Source organism: Ailuropoda melanoleuca, chromosome 8 (assembly GCF_002007445.2).
Source record: "Ailuropoda melanoleuca isolate Jingjing chromosome 8, ASM200744v2, whole genome shotgun sequence".
In the NCBI taxonomy this organism is placed as follows: domain Eukaryota; kingdom Metazoa; phylum Chordata; class Mammalia; order Carnivora; family Ursidae; genus Ailuropoda; species Ailuropoda melanoleuca.
This window is the reverse complement of record NC_048225.1, coordinates 53,652,635-53,672,885: the sequence shown is the minus strand read 5'-3', so window position 1 is coordinate 53,672,885 and position 20,251 is coordinate 53,652,635. Positions and strand designations below refer to the sequence as shown.

The 20,251-nt window shown below is 51.9% G+C and overlaps 2 protein-coding genes across 5 annotated transcripts in view; one reads left to right on the top strand and one right to left on the bottom strand.

The window, feature by feature from the left end:
• TPBGL (trophoblast glycoprotein like) overlaps positions 1–1,916 on the top strand; it is a 2,443-nt gene extending 527 nt beyond the window's left edge. Inside the window, exon 2 of the mRNA XM_034667598.1 lies at positions 1–1,916. Coding sequence (XP_034523489.1) covers positions 1–363 — 363 coding nt within the window. The 3' untranslated portion in view covers positions 364–1,916.
• An 8,482-nt stretch (positions 1,917–10,398) lies between these two features.
• ARRB1 (arrestin beta 1) overlaps positions 10,399–20,251 on the bottom strand; it is a 75,955-nt gene continuing 66,102 nt past the window's right edge. For all 4 annotated transcript variants that reach the window (XM_019795366.2, XM_019795367.2, XM_019795365.2 and 1 more), the window contains 3 exons: positions 18,799–18,869; positions 17,917–17,968; positions 10,399–16,574 (listed from right to left, as the gene is read on the bottom strand). In XM_019795366.2, coding sequence (XP_019650925.1) covers positions 16,463–16,574; positions 17,917–17,968; positions 18,799–18,869 — 235 coding nt within the window. In that variant the 3' untranslated portion in view covers positions 10,399–16,462. The remainder of the gene's footprint in view (positions 16,575–17,916; positions 17,969–18,798; positions 18,870–20,251) is intronic.

Here is a 20,251-nt window from a genome sequence, read left to right as displayed (position 1 = left end):
CGCTGCGCCGCCCCGCGGGCGCTGCAGGACCGGCCTTTCCTGGACCTGGACGAGGCGCGGCTGCGCTGCACCGACGGCGACGCCGATGGTCGCGGGGAAGAAGTGGAAGTCGCCGGCCCGGAGCTGGAAGCCTCCTACGTCTTCTTTGGGCTGGTGCTGGCGCTCATCGGCCTCATCTTCCTCATGGTGCTCTACCTAAACCGCCGCGGCATCCAGCGCTGGATGCGCAACTTGCGTGAGGCCTGCCGGGACCAGATGGAGGGCTACCACTACCGTTATGAGCAGGACGCCGACCCGCGTCGCGCGCCCGCCCCGGCCGCCCCCGCCGGTTCCCGCGCCACTTCCCCGGGCTCGGGCCTCTGAGTGTTCCCCCTTGGGGTTTGACGGCTCTCCCTGCCAGCTGATGACTTTACTGGGATGGCCTGGCCTGAAGCCATGGGTATGAGACCCCCGCGAGCTGGGGGCTTCGAGACTTGTTCCTGACCGGCCTGAGACCTTTGGATTATGGCATTCCCCCCCTCCCCGGAGGCCCCAAGCTGTAACCCCTCTCCCCAACCACCGAGAGCTTTCACCATCAAAGATCAAGAGACACCCCCTTCTCATTCCAGAAACCCTACCTGCCCATCTCAGGCTCTGACACATCCCTCCTGAACCCTCAAAAGCACCCTCCCCCTTTCGAGACTTGGCTAGGAAACTTTGTCCTTCAGTCCGAAAGCCCTAAGACTGCCTCCACCACCCTATACTTTGAGGCCTGACCTCTCAGTGGGAAGCATCACCCTAGACATCCCTGACTCCCATCTCCAGCTTGGAGACCTCAACTCCCTTCCCAGGGCTCAGGGACCCTCTCATCCCATTCTGGTCTCAGAAGCAGAGCACCCCTCTGAAGGCTTTTGTGGACTTTGAGCCTTTTTCTCACCCCAGAGCTCTGAGCCCTCCTATCCTGCAGACACCCACATCCCAGGGCTCTGAGGGTCAGGCACTCTCCCCGAATCTGGGGATGTATTTCATACTGCCCCCCACCCCAGCTCTGGCTCAGGCTCTTCCCTTCCTTGGCCCAGGACTGGGACTCACCTCCATCTGTCTCCCATCCCAGGGACAGTCACACCCTGTTATAGCCTTAGTATGGAACCGATCCTCAGCCTTTCTCACTGGGGCTCTGATCCCCCAATACTCAGTGCTTATCCCTAATCTCAAGACTCTCAGCTGTTCACCCTGATCAGAGTTTAATCCCCCTGCCCAAGTCTTAGGCTCTCTATCCCCCCTACACCCATCGCTTGCACTCACTGGGTCAGGGTCCAGTGAGGAATCCATTCCTGGGGTGTGCCCACCCCCACTTTCCTCCTAGGATGAGTTCTCCAGCCCTGCAAGACAGGTGAAGGTGCCAAGCATCCCCCAGCCATACTGGTAGATCCCCATGCAGAAGGAGAGGGTCCTAGGGGTTCAAAGTAGTTGGCTGGGCCTCAGAACCGGGGTCACCCGTACATTGTGGCCTCAGAGAGGGGTAGGGGAGGAGGGTTTGGAGGGCTGGGAGCTGCTGCCCACAAGCTCTTTCCTGCCCATGTGACTCTTCTTCCCTGGGGATCCCTTGCTGCCATGCTCCCCTCCCCCATGCCTTTTAGAAGAGGTGAGGGGCCTCATCTCTTGTCTCAGGCACAAGTCATCCTGTTTAAGATCAGAGCCTCAGTGCCCTGCCTTCTGCATGATCCCAAAGCACAATTGGTGAGAGGGGAGGGGGCTGCCTCTCCCTGACTCCCATCCCCTAGGTCAGGCAGAAGGGCTGGCCTGTGCTGCCTCTGCACACAGGAAGTCCCCCCCTTCAACATACTGGCTTGAGGCCTGCCTTCCCACCCCCACCCAAGACATCTGGATCTCCCTTGGGCAGTTTTCTATAAAGTCTGCAATAATCTCGGATACTCTATTCTTGTAAGTGGTGCTTTATCATTCCTGCTGACCTTGGGGCATTAAAGGAGGTGGGAGGGGACACTTGGGAGGGCGTTTTGGACATCCCTGAGGTGAGGCAGTGACTTTTGGCGTCTTCTCCCGGCGTATGGGAGAAGAAATAGACTCTGATTGAGGTGAGACACATGGAGGGACTTCCCACTGGGATTACATCGCTCTCCAAACCAGCCTGTCTTTTATCCCCTGAGAGGGGGCCATCCACAGCCAGGGTGGAATCCTACACTTCTCTACATCCTTTTACCCTGTCATTCCTCATCACTGCGGTGCAGGGCGGGGGGTGGGGGGAGATGTGCTGTTGGACTGGAAACAGCATCAGATGAGGCCATCAGGGAGGAAATCCAGCTACAGAGAATCAGAGGCAGTTAATTCAGGCAGGAAAGGAGGGATCGTTATTTGCCTCTTTGGTGTCATCCCCTCTGATGAATTACCTGACACTCCCTTATAACCTGTGTCATGCTATGCTGTCCTGGGGAGAGGACCACCGGAACTGCACCTTGGGTACGTGAGAGGCTGAGAGAAGCAGCAGCCAAGAAGTAGAGCGGGGTGAGTATGGATAAAATGACCCCTTGAGATACGTGGAGCCAGGAGACAGGTGGGTTCTGGGCCAGCAGGACCACTAAAGAGGCTTATCTCCTGCCTCAAGGTCCCCAGACTGGATTATTTCGCATTCGGATTCTCAGAGCCCTAGAACTACATGGCAGAAGGCTAGAATTCTGGCATTTGGGAAACTTAGGGCCACATAATTGTAGAATTTGTGCCTTTTAGACACTGAAAAGGACGTCAGAGATAATGTGGGAAGCCTCCTAGGCGCTCTCAACAAGGGGCACCCTCTCTAGGTGAGAGGCTCACTCCCTCCCCTCCTGGGAGCATCTCTTTCATTGCCTGGAGAGTCGGCCTGGAACTCCCTGGCCGCCCCAGCTTTGCCTCACCCAGCACAGCTCTTCCCAGAGTTGGAGATGGTGCGGGAGTATCTGTCTGTTCCCAGCAAACTCCCAGTCTTTCCTCGTGAGAAGGGGTCACATTCCCTTGAAGTGTTCCCACCTGTGGATGACCTTCAGCAGGCGCTCTCCCGGTTCTCCAGGACAAAATCCGTAATGATGTCTCTAACACAGGTTAGAGACCTGTGTCTCTAAGATTTCACCTCCCCGGTTCCAAAGACATGCCCTCATAACGTAGCCTAAGACTGCAGTGGATCCTGGCAAATAAAACATGCTGTTAGCTGTGGGTTCGTTGTCAGCAAAAATCTTTGAGAATTTTATGTGAGAGCTGCTGCTGAGCTAAGTACTGAATCAATAGTTGTCAAAAATCAACTAATTGAGTGACTAGTGTATGCCAGTTGGTATTTAACCTTAGCGCCATTCACCAATTCCCATTAAATGTTGCTTCTGGGCTGCCACCCTTCCTGCAGCCCAGTGGCCTTTGGCCTGATGGGACTATCAACAGGTCCCTCGGGCCCCCGGCCTTGCCTCCTCTGCAAATCCAGCCAGCCGTTCAGCCTCTACCGAATACAACTTCACCAGTTCTAGAGAAGCTAATGACCCAGGGAGAATCGTATTGAATCATGGTCTAGAGAAGAGAAGTCCCGGGAAACAGAGCTTAGAGGAAGGGCCCCTGACCCAGCCTAGAGAGACTTCTACTTAGAGGAAGTCCCATGTGAGTGGAGTTTTGAAAGGTGGGTAGGATTTTGAAGAAGAGAAGGGTCAGCAGTGTCCGCTCTGTGCGAGGCACTGGAGGCAGGAAGATCTTGGGAGTCTGAGAACGGGAGAAGACCGCCAATGGCTGGGGTTAGGGAGGTGCATGTGTGTGCGTGACATGGATCTGTGCTCCCCACGTTCTTCGCTGGGAGGCTCTGGGGGGACCTCTTAGAGGAGGGCCCTTAGAGGAGAACCCAAGGAAGTGGAGAAGTGGGATATGGGAAGCAGGAGTGCTGCCCAGTGCCTCTTACTTTTGCTTCCTTCTGTCTATCCTTTTTGTGCTAGGTCTCATGCTGGGCACTGAAGACAGGGGAATCAGATAAAGCCATGCCCATGGGAGCCCAGATGGAAGGGGGACAAGGGTGGTGGCCACTATAGGAGCCTAGAAGAGAAAGGAAAGGGTGACAGGGAGGAGTCTGACTGGCCCTGATACCATGATACCCTGATGCCACCCACCACTCCAGACACTCTGAGCAATGCCCAAGCCTCACTGAATGACCAGCCTCCCCCTCTAATCCTAACGCTGCTAATGCTGCTGGAAGTCTGAGGCAGGCAGGAGGGTGCAAGGGCCAAGTGCCAGGGGGAAGAACTCCATCTAGGATGTCCCCTTAAAGAGCCGCAGAGGGAGAGAAAAGGTGTGTAACTGTCAGAAATGTGATAGACACAAAACGACGCACTTTGAGAAACATGTCAGACTTCGCAGGGTTTGTGGCCCTGTAAAAGCTGAACTTCCCTCTCAGAAACAAAGGGAAGCCACGATCACCATCTCCTTGAGAAGCTTTTTACTTCCGCTGCCCCTTTCCTCCCCACGCCCCTCAGGTCCGGTGTGGGAACTGGTAAGGGCCTGAACAGAGTCCAGAGGGACTGGGTTTCAGTCTGAGCTTCACATGACTGGCCACGCCATGTGGTCCTCAGTCAGAAATACTGGTTGAGACCCTACTGTGCACTGTGTGCTGGGGGTTCAGCAGTGAACATGGCAGGGCCGGCTCCGTGGACACCCCAGGCCCCTCTCTGATTCCAGGCTCCTTTTGTCCAGGCTGGGGCTGGCCTTGTGACCTCCAGAGGGACTGCCTGCTCTCACTGAAGTTCATCTCCTTCTTCATTAAGTCTCTGCCTGGCCGACTCATGGCCCTGATTTATGGTCATGGCCTTTGCCAGACTGGGAGAAGTGACGGGGCAGTTAATATTTCTGTGGTAATGTGCTTGGCAGCCTTTGGAGTCCCCTCCTCCACTTCCTCAGACTTCCACCACCCTCCTCCACCACCCTCCCTTACCACCCCCTACTCCCTCAAGGAGGCCCTGCCTCAAGCCAATTCACCTGGGGCTGGCTGGTCCCTTGCAGACCACCCCAACTCACCCTTCATAGTACCGACAGGGAAATTGAGGCCCAGGGAGCTCAGGAGCCCAACCAGAATCAGAGCAAATCCAGAATCCAGGATGTCCCCGGGGCCATCCCTGTCCAGCTCTGGGTCTGAGTATCTGGCAGGGCTGTCCTATCTCTTCACCCTGTATCTCCACCCTTCTGATCATTGCCTCCTGCAGCCAGACCCACACCTGCGGTGGCCTGGAGATGGGGGGCGGTGGGAGGGGGAAGCCAACAACAAAGGGGTGCGGAGGACTTTTCAGCCTCCAGCAGCAGCTTCTGGCAGGCCTCGGAAACCTGCTTCAACCTCTTGCAGGCAGAAACCCCCCGGGGCATCCTCCCCCGGGGAAGGGGCATCTCTGTCCCTCCCTGAGAGGAGAGAGGAGTTTGCTCTGGAACCCCAAGCTCTGTGGTCCCCAGATATAAAACTCATCCTTCCTGAGCCTCTACTTTCTGCTGGGCACCTGATGAGATGGACCGGGTCCTGCAGATGTCCTCAGTAAAGACCAGGTCATGGTAACAACGGAAGCACGTGGGGCCCCTAAATAAGGGGACCAACCAAACCAGGAAACTTTGGGGAGTGAAAGAAGCCACGCTTGAGAATTAAATCGGGACAAGAAGAATTTAGGACTGTACCAGGCTGGTGGGCCTTGGACTCCAGTGACTTTTGACAAGACTGGAGGGGAAAAGAAAAAGTGCTAGACTGCTAGACTAGCTAGTCTACCAACACTAATAATAATACGCTCCCGATCCTTGACCTTATCCTCCAGCCATGCTAAACACATACTTGAACACCATTCTCCAGCTACACTGAACTACTTAGATTTTAATAACCAAGCCCAGAGATTCCAGGCCGCGTACCTTTGCTCACATAATACTGTCTGCCTGAGATGCCTTCCCTATGCGGAGAGCATCAGGACAGCTTGAGTCCCCTCTGCTGTCCTAACCTCACCTCTTCTTCCCATCACTGTACCCCCCCAGACTTTTATTTGTATAGATTGGTTATCTGGCCCATTGTCCACACCAGATCAGTTCCCTTTTGGGTGATGCCCAGTCCTGGCGCTGTCCCTGCCCCGCAGAGATCCACAGCACCAGGGAAGAAACATCACACAGGGCTCGTGGCCTCCCTCTGCTGCGCTCAGATGCCCACTCTCTTAGATTCCCATAACCTCGCACATCACTGAACTGACGTTGTGGTTATATAAGATACTTGCATAGCCAGCTCCTTGTTATTATTTGATAAAAGTGAGAAAACAGAAAGAAAATGCAGCTATAGAATATGTAATCACGTAAAACATAATTTAGCCTAGCTTCTCAACTTTGGCTTTTTAGTACAATTACAACTTTCTGGCCCTCCATATGAGATATTTGTCCAGCGTTCTATCTGCGTAATGTGGGCCACTGGCTCAGCCCTCCACAGGTCTTGGTTCCTTTACCCAGAGAGCTGCAGCGACATCTGCTGGCCAATTTGTGTCGAAGTGGAACCAGTTTTAATTTTTCTTGCATGCATGCGCCTTCTGCTGGTGAGCATGGGAAAGTTCTTTCTTTCATTTAGTCAGAATCTTCAAGTATTTTATAAAGTGCCTACTGTGTGCTAAGCACAGTGCTAGGAAGAAGCTGGGGGTTGTTCTAGGCACATCATATATATTAACCCATTTTATCCTGATGACAATTCTACAAAGCAGTTATTATTCCTACTTAGAAATGAAGAAGTAAGGCACATAATGTGAATGATTTGCTCCAAGTCACACTAAGAGGACAAATTGGGCTTAGAACCCAGAGCCCATGTGCTCTCATAAACAAGCAAGACACTTCTTATGAGGGAAATAGCATGACATAAGAGCGATAGGGAACGATGTCTTCGACCAGGGTAGTCAAGCAGACCCCTCTGAGAAGGTCGCTTACCCTGAAGGATGGGAAGCTCTGTGGGATCTATCTGTCCAAGCAGAAGAAACATTGGGTGCAAAGGTGCTGAGACTGAGGATTCAAATATCGGATGGGAGGTCAGTTCTGGCCAGTGTCTATAGCCTCCCCTCTCCTGCCTAACTCCTTCTCGGCCTTCAAAACTCAGTTGAAGCAATTCCTCCTCTTCTCTGAGAAGCCTGCCTTATTCCTCATCTTACCCACCCCAGCTAAAGATGATGACCCCTCCTTAGTGCTCTCATGGCATGCCACGAGTACATGTCAGCCCCATCTCCAATATCCCTCAACAGAAATTCCAGACCTTTGTCATCGTGCCTTATCCTCCCATGAATCTATGAGCTCCTTAAAGGGACTATCTTATTTATCTTTGTGTCTTCAGAGTCCAGCATAAACTCCAGCAAAGGGCATACGCCCAACAAATATTGTTTGCGATCTGTGATATAAATTGTTTACTTTCTTCTTTGCCCTTTTTTTTTTTTGCTTTTTTATGGAGGTACATATTTGCATAAAGTAAAATCCACTCTTTGGGCTTACAGTTGATTTTGACAATCAAGATACAGAACAGTTCCATCACCCCCCAAAATCCCTCTTGTAGTCCCTTTATAGCCAACCCTCCCTCAACCCCAACCGCTGGCAACTAGTGGTCTGTTTCCTGTCCTCATAGTTTTCCCTTTTCCAAATGTCATATAAATAGAATCATATATATTTGTCCTTTTCAAGTCTGTCTTCCTTCACTTAGCATAAGTATTTAAGGTCCATGCTGTTGTAGGTATCATTAGTTTGCTCATTTTTATTCCAGAGTGGGATTCTATGGTACGGCTGTACAATAGTTCATCCATTCACTCTAGTTGAAGAACATTTGGGTTGTTTCCAGTGTTTGACAATAAAGCCATTATTAATGTTCACATACAGGTTTTTGTGAGAACGTAACTTTTCTTTGGGGAGTAGAAGTCTTATGTAAGTCTTATGTAAATATGTTTAAATCTTTAAGGAACTGCCAGAGTGTCCACACACTTTGTATTCCCACCAGTAGTGTTGGGTGTTCCAGTCTCCACATCATCACCAGCACTATTTATTGGAAAGACAATTGGATTACCGTTGCACCTTTTTGGAAAATCAATATGGAGGTCTATTTCTTGATTCTGGATTCTGTCCCATCAATGTAGATGTCTGTTCTTTCACCACTACCACACTGTCTTGATTATTGTAGCTTCATGATAATTCCGGAGATTAGGTAGTAGAGAATTCCAATTTTGTTTTTCCTTTTAAAAATTGCTTGGCAATTCTAGTTCCTTTACCTCCCCATATAAATTTTAGAATCAGCTTGTCTGTATCTGCAAAAACAACAACAAAAAACCAGTCCTGAAGGTATCTTGATTCAGATTGCATTGAACCTACAGTCAGTTTGGAGAGAACTGATATCTTAACAGTATTGAATCTGCCAATCCATGAACATGGTAAATGTCTCAATTTGTTTAGGTCTTCTTTGATTTCTTTCACCAATATGATTATGCACATATTTTGTTATATTTTTACCTAAGTATTTCCATTTTGGTGCTGTTGTAAGTGGTGTTATCTTTTTATTTGGCATTGTCTTTCTTTTTGCCATTGTCTTTTTAATTTCAATTTCCAGTTGTTTGCTGTTATTATCCAGAAGTACAATGGACTTTTGTGTATTGATCATGTATTCCGCGACCAATATAGACTCACTCATTACTTCTAATACCTTTTTGGGGTAGATTTCTTGGGATTTTCTACATAAGTAACCATGTGTCTGTGAATAGAGACCATTTTATTTCTTTCTTTACAATCAGTAGACCTTTTACATCTTTCTCTTGCCTCATTGTACTGGCTGGGACTTTAGTAGGATGTTAAATAGCACGAGTGGTGGGAACAGTCATCCTTGCCTTGTTCCCAGTCTTAGAAGAAAATCATTCACCACTACCACACAGTTTCGCCATTAAGTATGGTGTCAGCTGTAGGTTTTTTGTAGATGCCCTTTATTCGATTAAGGAAGTTCACTAAGGCTTTAGGTTGTTGTTATTTTTAAATCAAGGATGGATATTGAATTTTGACAAATGCCGTTTCTGCATCTATCGAAATAATTGAGTAGCATCCCACAAATTTACTTATTTTTGTTTTCATTTTTATTTAATTCAGAATATTTTCTAATTTTCCATGTGGTTTTCTCTTTATTTACAAGATTGCTTAATGTCCAAGTATTTGTAAATTTTCCAGATACTTCTCTATTATTAATTTCTAGTTTAATTCTGTTATGGTCTGAAAACATGCTTTTTATTATTTAAATTCTTTTAAATTTGTTCAGGTATTTTTTAGGCCCAGAAAATGGGCCTCTTTCTTGGTGACTGTTCCATGTGCACTTGAAAATGATGCACATTTTATCATTTTGAGTGAAATATTTTATTAATATCAATTAAGTCAAGTTAACTGATAGTGTTGTTCAGGTCTCCTGTATCATTACTAATTCCCTGTCTTCCTGCTCTACTGATCACTGAGGGAGGAGTGTTGCGGATTTGTGTATTTCTCCATTCAGTTCTATCAGGTTTGGGTTCAAAAATAAATATTTCTCCCACATTTACGGTCCTGTTTAGATGTCAGGGCACTCCTTCTCAATTGTGGTATCCAGGCCAACATGATTATTTCGATTTTTTGGATGAGAAGATTGAGGAAGAGCTGGCGGTTCACCTTTTTGGTCTCAGATCTAATCCCCTGACCTCCTGCTCTGTATTGCGGGGCACCGACCATCGCAAACCGCATTTCCCAAGATTCCTTGAAAATCAGCTTTTAATTAGATTGTGCCAAGGGTAGGCATGGGCATGACGTTAGGGGGCAGGAAGAGAGAAGCGTTTCTCTCACTCTCTGCTTTGGGTCGCCAGCAGAGACATGTTTCTCCTGTGGTCTGAATTCCTCAGTACCTTCCTCAGTATCCCTGTATCATTTAGAACTTTGACTCTTCCTCACCTGTATCCCCACTCCTCCCATGTGTTCTTTGGGAACAGGCATTGAGTAAGTCATGGAAAAATGAAGTGACTTCAGGGAGACCCAGCCGAGCAGGAGATAAGAACTAAATAAGACCCAGGGCTGGGACAGGGGCAGGTTTCCAACTGGAGTGGTTGGGAGTGCCAAAGAGAAGATAGGGTGGTGGCTTACTTGAGGAGCAAACCAGGGGTCATGGGATCCAATGATGTCTGAGAGGTCTGGCAACTTCCCCAAGGCCAGAAGACTGATAAATGGCGGGGGGAGTGAGGAGGAGAAAGCTCTTTGGCAGTTTCCAGAAGGGGGTGCAGGAACCGGGTTGGAGTTGGGGTCACAGAGAAGGGAAGAAAACACCTGACCCAGCCACAGGCCCTGTCCAACATTCCAAGGCAGTAGGGACAGGATTTGCTGATCTAGGTCTTGCCACGAGCTAATGAGACAGAAATGAACGCACACTCAGCATCTGTCACAAAAGACCTTTAATGGTCTCCTATTTATGGTTCTCTTGTTCATTTGTCCTGTTAGAGTTGAGTAAACTGTAATAACTTATCTGACATAATAAGGAATGTCACAGGTACAACAGATAAACCTGGCAGGTGGCCCAGGATAGAGGGTGTTATAAAATAATCACTTAACAGAAGGGTATCAGACCTGGAGACCTGTCCCAGCCACCTGTCACTCCCTGCGTCCAGGATCCACAGTCACTGTGCCAGGCTGAATCCTGGCTCCCACTGGGTAGGAAGAGGCAGGTGTCCCATAGCATCTGTGGCTAGACCTTAACACTGAGCAGAGATGCCCTGGAAAGTTGGCACATCCCATACTCATTCCCCCATGTGCTCTGCTGATCTACAGTGCAGGCCACAACCACACCCCAAGTTTGTGCAGCTCCCACCTCTCATAGGACACCCCCTATCATACCCCCCATGACCTCCCCTTGCAGTAATCTGTGAGGTGGGCAGAGCCTGGCACTAGCCACATCTTAGGCACGGGGAAACTAAGGTCAGTGGGGTTCCCAAGGGCATACTCAGACTGAACACAGAACTTTCTCCCATGCCACATGGTCTGCTGTGCCCTGAGCCTCACATTTTCACCTAGAATGCCCTCACTGGGGGGCCAGGACAGGATTCTGTGTCTAGGGCTGGTCCAGGTCTAACCAATGTGCCACCCCATAGTCAGCCCTGGTGGGGGGCCCGGGCAGAGGGGCAGGTTGGCAGAGACTGTGGGTGGAGGACCAGCATCTCTTCAGGCACCTTCCTGTTGCGCACACACTTGCTTGTCCACAGATGTGGGCGTGGAAGCCTATTAGAATTGCTCAAGGGAAACTGGCTGCTTTAAAGGTCTCTGGAGGGACTGTGTCCTCCCTCAACATTTCTTTTGTAAGAACCCAAATGTCCATCCATCTGCTGTATATAAAGAGGAACCAGAGTCTCGTTCCTCCTTCTCCCATCACATGTCCCATAGGCCTGGGCCAGGGAAGTGGGGTGCTGACACAAGTCGTGGGGTGGGCGCTGGGCCTAGTTCCTTGCTCCACCGTCCCCCACCCTGCATGGGCTGATATCAAGGTAAGACCCACGCTCACTGAGCACCTAGGCTCCTGCCCAAATCAAACCCAGGCCAGAGCAGCTTCAGGGTGGGTGAGCTACAAAACCATCAAATGTGTGCGTGTGTGTGTGCGTGTGCATGTGTGTGCACACGTGCATGCGTGCACGCGTGTGTGTGCTTGTGTGTATGTGAGCAGATGCTTGGGCCTAGGTCTGCAACCCAAGTTCCAATACAAAGACACTTTGTATCGGAATGCTGAAGCCATTCCAACATGAGAAGCAAGAAGAGAACCTGCACTTGCTGGTTGAAGATCAAACCTCAGAATGGTGGTTTGAAGAAGCTTTTCTTCAAAAGTTTGAAGGTGGAGCCTCAAGAGGCAAGAGAGATAAAAGCAGAGTTGTCCTGGTGGAAGTGGGGACGGGGGGGCGCTGGAGACCTAGCCTTTGCCTCCACCCCCATCTTCCCACCTTAGCAGCCCCTGGCGAAGCTCTGTGAAACCCAGGGGTTCCACAGCACCTGGTTTGAAAACCACTGCATCAGAGTGTCTGTAGGTCATGGGTCCTGGGGACCTGTGCTTTGATTTCCCTTTCAGAGTGAAGAGTTGGGAGAGAGTGCTTGGGGTGGGGGGTGCTCCCCCTTCGATGGGCCTCCCGTTGAAGCCACTGTGCAGGGACTCTCAGGGGAGTGGAAGAGGTGGGGACACTGCCCCACAGGTGGGCCACTTCAGTCCTGGAAGGAGGACAGAAGTGATGGACCTGCCTGGAAAAGGATGGCAAAATACCATCAGGCTGCTTGACGCAGGCCTGTGCATGAGGGTCGGAAGAGTCTGTTTTGATCCTTGTTGACTTTAAAAACTTCAGAACAGACATAGGTCTGTGCCCATGAGACCCTATAACAGTTCAAGACTGGGGCCAAAGCCTTCCTCTGGGATGGGTGGAGAATGTCCGGTCCCCAGTCACTGGCAGGAGAAGCTGCCTTTGCGGGACGCTGGAACCACTGGGGAACGAACAGGTCAGCAGGGTCTCAGCTCTCAGGGGAAGGGGCCTGGGTTCTCCTGGGCCCCCATCCCTTCCAAGTATCACCAAGGAGCATTGGCGGCTGTGCTTGCTCCTGCAGGGGACCTTCTGCTTCGAAGGGCAATTTCTATTCCATCTCACCCTTGGGGTTCTTTGATGGAATAATGGTTCAGCCCTCCCTTGGCCTGGAGGTGGGTAGCTCTCCCTAATTTGGGATCAGAGCCAAGGCTTCCTGGCCTCTGTGGGATCTGAAAGATGGGAGATGGGGGTGGCACCAGGCCCAGGAGGGTCCAGGTTGACCCTTTAGCCCAATCACTGGCAATAGCCATGGCTTGTGTCTCTGCTGTAATTGCTGGGGCCACGGTCTGGTCTGTGGGAGAGGCATTCCTGAACAGTATTTTTCTCTCAGCTGCGTCACCAAAGTTAAACTGACTGCATCTCCTTCTGGGTGGCATCTGCCTAAGTGAGAAGGGGTAAGAAATGAAGACTGGTGGGAGGTGGGCACAGCCCGCAGCCATCTTCCTGGGCGACCCTGGGCTCCTGCCCTGCCATCCCAGGGCCACAGCCTGTGCAGCCATCTGCGACTTACAGAGCTGACCTTTGTCTCATCTGGGCTTCAGATTCCTTGAGTCAGTTGGGGAAGGGATTACAGTCTCATTTGCTAGTTAGCGAAACTGAGCCCAAGGGGTTGAGTGACTTGCTCAAGGCTACTCAGCTGGTTGGTGACAACTGGGCTGGAGACACCGTGGGCTCCCAGGCCAGCACGCTTTTCACGGTACCATGTGGGAACCTACTTGTCAGCGACCACCCGAGCCGCTGAAGGAAGCCCCCACCCCCGGTGTGCCCACCCTCGCTGTCTGCGCTTTGAGGCTAAGGCAGCCCATGGAGTCTGACTGAATAATTCAGCCCTTCTCTTCACGGGACTTCACTCTGCTCATGGTTGGAACGCTGAGGAAGCCCAGCTGGCCTCTGCCTGTAGCTTATCACCCAGCGCCATGCTTCTCCTTCCTGCCCAGACTGATAGCTCTATGCCACCCATACAGGCCACTGGAAGGTACCAGCACGGAGCTGGGGGGTCAGCACAGAGCCAGCACTGTGGGCTGGTGCCTGCGGCCCGGTGGGGCTCCTTCATCCTCAATTTCACTCCAAGGTCTCACCGGGCTCCAGACAGGCTAACTCCGGAGGGAGAGGGGCCCTGCACAGGAAGACTCGGTCATGGTTGGGGGCCTGCCGCTGGAGAGGGGTCTGGAGCCAACCAGAAGCTTCGAAAGATGATCTGGGTCTTTCCCTCAGGAAGAGGCCCAAGGAAACGCTCTGGCCTGTGCTGCACCTGGCCAGGGAGAGGGGGGCTGAACTCCAGCCTGTGCGCCATTCTCAAAGCTGTGCATTCTAACGTGGACTGAGTCCACCTGGAAGGGGCACTGTTGCTACGTCACATCAAGGCACTATATGGGCTAGCAGCAGCCAAGGAGGCCTGAATGCAATGGCCCCCGATCCTTCCCCCTAGAACTTCCACCTGACCATGAGCTTCCTGAGGACAGGGGCTGTCTTTCTGCAGCCCTGGGCCCAAGAGTAAAAGTCTAGATGGGGCTATGATACTTCCTGCAGCTGAAGAAATTTCAAACGCTTGGATAAACCTGAAGGGGTGAGTGTGACGTTGAGGTGAAGAAGCTCCAGAAACCGGGCTGATAAGTCTTTCATGTGCACGGGTGAGGGATGGAGGAAGAGGCTGGTCTGTAGGGGAGTGATGACCTCAAATCCTAAAGGGTCTCATACCAGCCTCAAAGGTTCCAGAGGAAGACCCTGGACAGCATATGCTTGGCATGTGTTCCAGCCCTTCATCAACTCTCCAGCTGTCCAATGAGGTGTGAATTGCCAGCAAGCTCTGGTAGGGGTTGGATGCCTGGGGCACCCACAGCTAGGACCCCAGAGCTGGCCAGGAAAGTATGGCTGCCACAAGCTAACTTGGGCCCGACACAGGGTAGGGCTCCCTAGAATTGCATCTTCATGAGATTCAGAAGGGGAAGGGCTGGGGTGCAGCGCCAGGCTTGTGAAATGGATACTCTCGCCATGGATACTGGTTACCCGGCCTACCCCAGGAGGGGCAGGACTGAAAAGGGTGGGGTCCCAACTTGCATAATAACATTTTGTTGTCTCCTTTTTCAGGCAAGTATGGGACAGAGATAAAAGGGAGCAGGGATGGAGGAGAGATCCCCCTGCCCTGCTAAGCAACACATTTTCTTGGGTATAAGGTAAACCAAAGGGGGTCTGCTTCCGCAGGGAGCTGTGAGGCACCCAAGGCCTTGTCATAAGCAAATCCAAGCTTGGTCTTCTATAATACTCAGGCCCTAGGGCTGAGCAGCTCATGCTAGCTATGGCTGCAGCTTGACATCAGGTGGCCCTCTAGGGGCCCAAGAAGGGCCTGGGAAGGGGTGGGCTAGGAGCTGTCCATGGCCCTACTACCTCTGGGGCCCAATGAATCCTCTCTGGAGGCAGACAGACCAGAGTCAATGGTCTGGATCTGGCTCACCCGTCATACCAGAAACTCAGATTTATAAATTCTTGGAGGTCTGAGCTGGGAGGTCCCTTTGTGATCATCTGGTCAAACGCTTTGGTCTTCTAGGTGAAGAACTGAGGCCCAGAGGGAGAATGGAACTTGCCCAAGGTCACACAGTAAGTGGGTGTCAAAGGCCAGACAAGAATGAACACCTTTTATCACTTTCTACCTCATCATCCGCCCGCCCCATTGCCGAAAAATGCCCCAGGTCCCGATCACACCAACACCAAACAATGGGTACTGGGCATCCATGACACTGGGAGCTACTGGGGGGTCATTAACTCCCCAAGGAAATGAAGGGTTCCTTGCTACCCAGCAGACCCCTTCCTTTTAGGGGAGGGCATTTCGATGGGCCACGCCACCTCCCGGGGCAGGGGGCCCTTTGCCTGTGGACAGTGGCCGCAAGCATGCTCTCCCAGCCTGCACGGCCAGCCCAGCTCAGCCCTGGAGAACCGCGAGGGGAAGTAGTAGGGTACCAGTGTCCCCAGCCCCATCTGGACCTCCAGCCTTACTTCCCGGGGGACCACTGATTGCTTTTAAGTCTGCAAAGGAGGGAGCAGAGCAGATGCTCACCTTCTTTCCCCTAACCCCATCTCTCGAAGCCACCCTTCAGAAAACCTCCCCAGGAGCTTGGGCTCACTATGCGGCCGGTTGGTGCTCGGTGAAGACCTGTCCCTTCTCTCTCCGTGCATGCGTATAGATAGGACACATACAGAAGGTACAAGGTAGTTAGGGTGTTACATCCTGATGGGACTGAATTAGACTCGGGCTAGTTCACACAGCTTGCCTTAGACTGGGTAACTGCTGGTAAGAAAGTCAGTCCTGTGGCTTTTCTCTACTCCTGGGGTCTGTGAACCTTTACCAATGTCACCGTAAGAAACAGAGGGACATAGGATGGGGACAGAGGGGTGGAAGGGGAGAGGTGTTTGGTGGGTCCGAACTAAGAATCTATCCACAGGTGTGCCCCTCTCGGCCAGAAGAGGGCGGCCCTCAGTGCGGTCATCATTTAGCTGCCAGAGCTGTGCCAGCCGCCTGGGGCCAGGGGCATCTTCTCACATGTCTCAAGCCCTCTACCCCACCCTCCCCATTCTGCTCCCCATCCCAAGTCAAATCCCAAGGCCAGAGCTTGGATGGCCTTTCTGGGGGTCAGCAGGAAAAGAGGGGGGCTGGAGGGGTGACCTGTGAGAGGGGTGAGAGGGGGAAGGTGGTCCACGTGGCCCTGTTGGCATGGTGATGTGGGGCCAATCCTGAGGCCAGAAGTTCACCACCGTGACCTGGAAGACCGCCGGGCCCCCCTGGTAGGAATGAGAAGAACAAGGGAGAGGGGGAATGAGGACAGGAAGAAGACGAATAAGCTTCCTAGTGCATGAGCGCGGACCTGGAGCTGCCCAGAGGGAGGGCCGGCCCCAGTCTATCTGTCGTTGAGCTGCGGTGAGCCAGTACCATCCTCCTCCTCCTCCTTGTCGTCCTTCATGCCTTTCAGTCTCTGGCGGGCGAAGTCCTCAAACACGATGTCGTCATCGCTGGTGGGAAAGACAAGGAAAACAGGATGTGTTTGCCAGGCAGGGAGAGCAGACAGATCCAGAGGCTCAGATGGGCCTCAGAGGTCGGCCCCCAGGGTTGACCGTGGGCAGAAAGGCCTGCCAGGCCGGCACATCTAGACGGCCTTCGGTGACGGTGGGACTGGTCGCATCCAGACTCCAGCTAATTGTGGAAAGACCAGAGGGATGCGAGTTTGACTTTCATGCCTAAGGGCTGGAAAGGGACTCGGTTCTTAAGGATTTGGGGGTGGGGGAGATATCAAGTAGAGATGGGGGTGCAGTATAGCTGGGCTGGGGCCAGAGGAAGAACTTAGTCCTACTATGAGAGGCCACCAATAGTTTCATAGCATATTCTGAATCCCCCAGAACTAGCCCAAGAAACCCTAAACCCACCCAAAGAACTACCCTCAGGAAGCGTTCCTGTTTCTGCACAGGACAGCGTGGGCTTGGCTTAGTGGGAGAGAAAACCATGAATGCCCTTTCTCCAGGGAGCTGTCAGCTTACTCTACCCTGAGGGATCTTGGATGGGAGGGGATCTGGGGGTAGCAAATCTGAATAGTGGGGCAGAGGAAGGGTGGGTGGGGAAAGGGGGTGCCTAAGTGGGGTTTCAGGATGAAGGACTGCTTCTAGGAACAGTGAGTTCTGTTCTATCACATAACATGTACACTTAGGCCCAGCCAAGTCACCCACCCCACAGAATTCAGCCAGCCCCATGAGACATTCTCGTGGGATGACTTGAGACCCCACATCCCAAATATCTCCTGGGGGACAAGGAAAGGGTGGATTTGGAGCTGGAGAGAGAAAGCTGCTTGGCTCTGGAGGTGGTTCATGACGTCGGCCTAGGTCCTCCCCCTCTGGCCACTGTCCGGTGAGGTGATGGCCTTTGACCGCAGGGAGATCCGCATCAGTCCTCAGGAGTCAGAAGCAACAAGAGCTCCCAGAACATTCCCCACCCCACAGCCTGATTCCACTGGCTGGCGCGGGCAGGGCAGGAGAGCCCAGCCCAGGGCCCCGCACCGAACCAGCCCTGTGAGAGCCGAGCAGGCACTGTGGATGGACGAACGGACTGACGGACAGACGTGCAAGGACGAGGGAAGAAGACAGACCCCACCAAGGCAGGAGGAAGAGGAACAGGCACGGAGGGTCCTTCAAGTCACATGCAGGCAAGCGGGCTGCTGAAGAGGCGAGCAGAGGCAGCTCTCAGCAGACGGGGTTAGACCAGCTGTTCCTCAGGGGTTAATAAGCATATATGCAAATGATCCCATCGCCCCGCCCCCGCCCCAGGCCCACCCCCCCTCACGTCTGCAGGCAGGGTTTGGCTTACTTTGTGTCAAGTTCTATGAGATTGGTATCTACTGGCGCCTCGTTCTCTGGAACTGAACACAGGGTGGGCGGACGCCCGTGGGTTAGTGGGGAGTGGGCATGGGGGCAGGTGGGCACAGGTCCCCACCCGAGGGCAACCAAGCTAAGATGGGGAGGCCTAAAGAAGAAGGGAAGTGAGGAAGAAGGGTTGGTCCCTGGTCTCGAAAACACCCCCAAATCATCCTACAGGCAGGAAGGAGAGTCCAGGAAGGGTCCAAGGAGGCTCCAGACGAACAGAAAAACCTCTGGACCCTGCTCCTTTGGCATGTTTCCTGCATGACTTAGACTCTTTCCTTAAATATAGGGCTTTCGTTTAGCGTTAAGACAACCATTATTTTTTTTTTCACACTTTCACATCTCTGAACTTGGGGTGCGTTTTACAATCAATGGCATTTCATAGTTTAATTGTGGGGACATTTTTCTTTGTGGTACATACTAAGTGTTGTCTCGTTCAACTCAAACCATCTTAGATTTAAGGAAATATGACCAATCTGGTATCACTTGGAAAAGTCATTCGGATGTGTTCAGGGGCCACCTGATCTGTGCAGCCCCTTTCCCTATACCTGGATGCAAGACAAGAGCTCCAAGAATAGCCAGTCAGTCCCCTCCACTCCCAGCTGCCCTCCCCATGGAGAAAGGAGTCAGACCTCTCTGTCTCTTGGGGGAGTCAGAAGCAAATAGAGGAGACTGGGCCTCACAAAAGATCCTGGGGGGCTGAGGAAAAAGGGTGACTCTGGGCTGAAGGCTAACCCAGATTGAGATGGGGTGATGGGGTGACAGCAGCTGGAGAATGGGGTCGGCAACCTGGAAACTCCCACTCCGGTGTCCTGCAGATCCTGCTTACCTTCACGATGTGGGGGTTCCTCTTTGGGCTTGGGGTGCATTAGGGTGAAGGGCAGTTCCACGGCCACGTCACTGAAACAAGACCCAGACCCAGTGAGCTTCAAGCTCAATCTCAGGCTAGAAGCCTCAGGCCCTATCAGTTGAGGACTGGGAAGGGTTTTATGGCGAGAGGAGGTAGCTCTCAGTGGAGGCAGGGACTGCGGACTCAGGCCCCAGTTCTGCCACGCTCTGAACCTTACTCTGTCTAGGAGTCGAATTAGAAGACCTTTTCTGCTTTTTAAAATTTTAACAATTTTAAATTTTAATTTAAATGTTAACAATTTTAAAATTTAAAATTTTAATTTTAATTTTTAATTAGAGAGAAATGGAAACCTCTCTTTTCCTGATAAGGGTCCCTGGATTCTCATGAGCTGAGAGGAGGGATAGGGGTGGGAAAAGGATTGCCCAGGGCAGAGTGCACATGCGTCCCTGGTGCCCTGGGACCCTGCAGCCTCAAATTGCCACAGCCAGCCCAGCCTTCCCTAACACTGCCCTTTCCAACTTCCATCCTGTCCTTCCCCCCTCACCCCTACTCAGCCCCACCTCCCAACATCCCTGTGAGGCTCTTGTAAAAGTGCTCCAAGGGCCCTAGCCCCCTGCCATCTGGATGATACGCCTTGCCTTGCCTCGCCTGCCTCCGAGGTCAGTTTAATCAAATTCAAGTTGTATGGGCCCAGGCCCCAGGGCTATGGACATTGTGCTTAGAGCTCTTCCTTGAAGCCCTGTAGGGCTGGAGGGTCTGGGTGGTGGGGAAGAACAATGGAGATGTTGACACTAGGCAGTGCTTCTGACCAGGACTTCCCTCCCCTTGGCCCTGAGGAGCAAAATAATAACAAGAGCAGACACGTGATGCTGACTCCATTCTAAGGACTATTCTAGAGTAACTCGTTTCACCTCCACAAAAATCCCATTATTATACCATATGTATAGACTAGGAAACTGAGGCACAAGGAGGAAAAATATACTACACAGGGCCACACAACTATAAACAGGAAGTGAGAAACAGGATTTTTTTTTTTTTTGGAAGCAAGAGATAGGATTCTGACTCCATAATTCACATCCCCAACCACTGCGTGACAACAGCTCTGAATTGAGGAGGTGACTCCTATGAAATCAGCCATGAAAGCTCTTCCTCTCAGCTTGGGGTGGTGTCACTGTCAGGCACAACCTTATCTTCCTGATCTTGCTGCCCGGGGCCCAGTTGGCAGGGAGGACGGGAAAGGAGAACAGAGCAGGCAGAGACAGAAGCTATGCAACCAGAAAGGTCCGTTCCCTGGCCCAGCACTGTCTGGGGGGACACTTTTACATTGTCAGGTCTCACTGAGCTCATCTGAAAAATGGGGATAACAACGCTTATCTTCCAGAACCACTAGAACTTCTAGGAGATGATGTACATAAAAGGTTTGATTTAACTA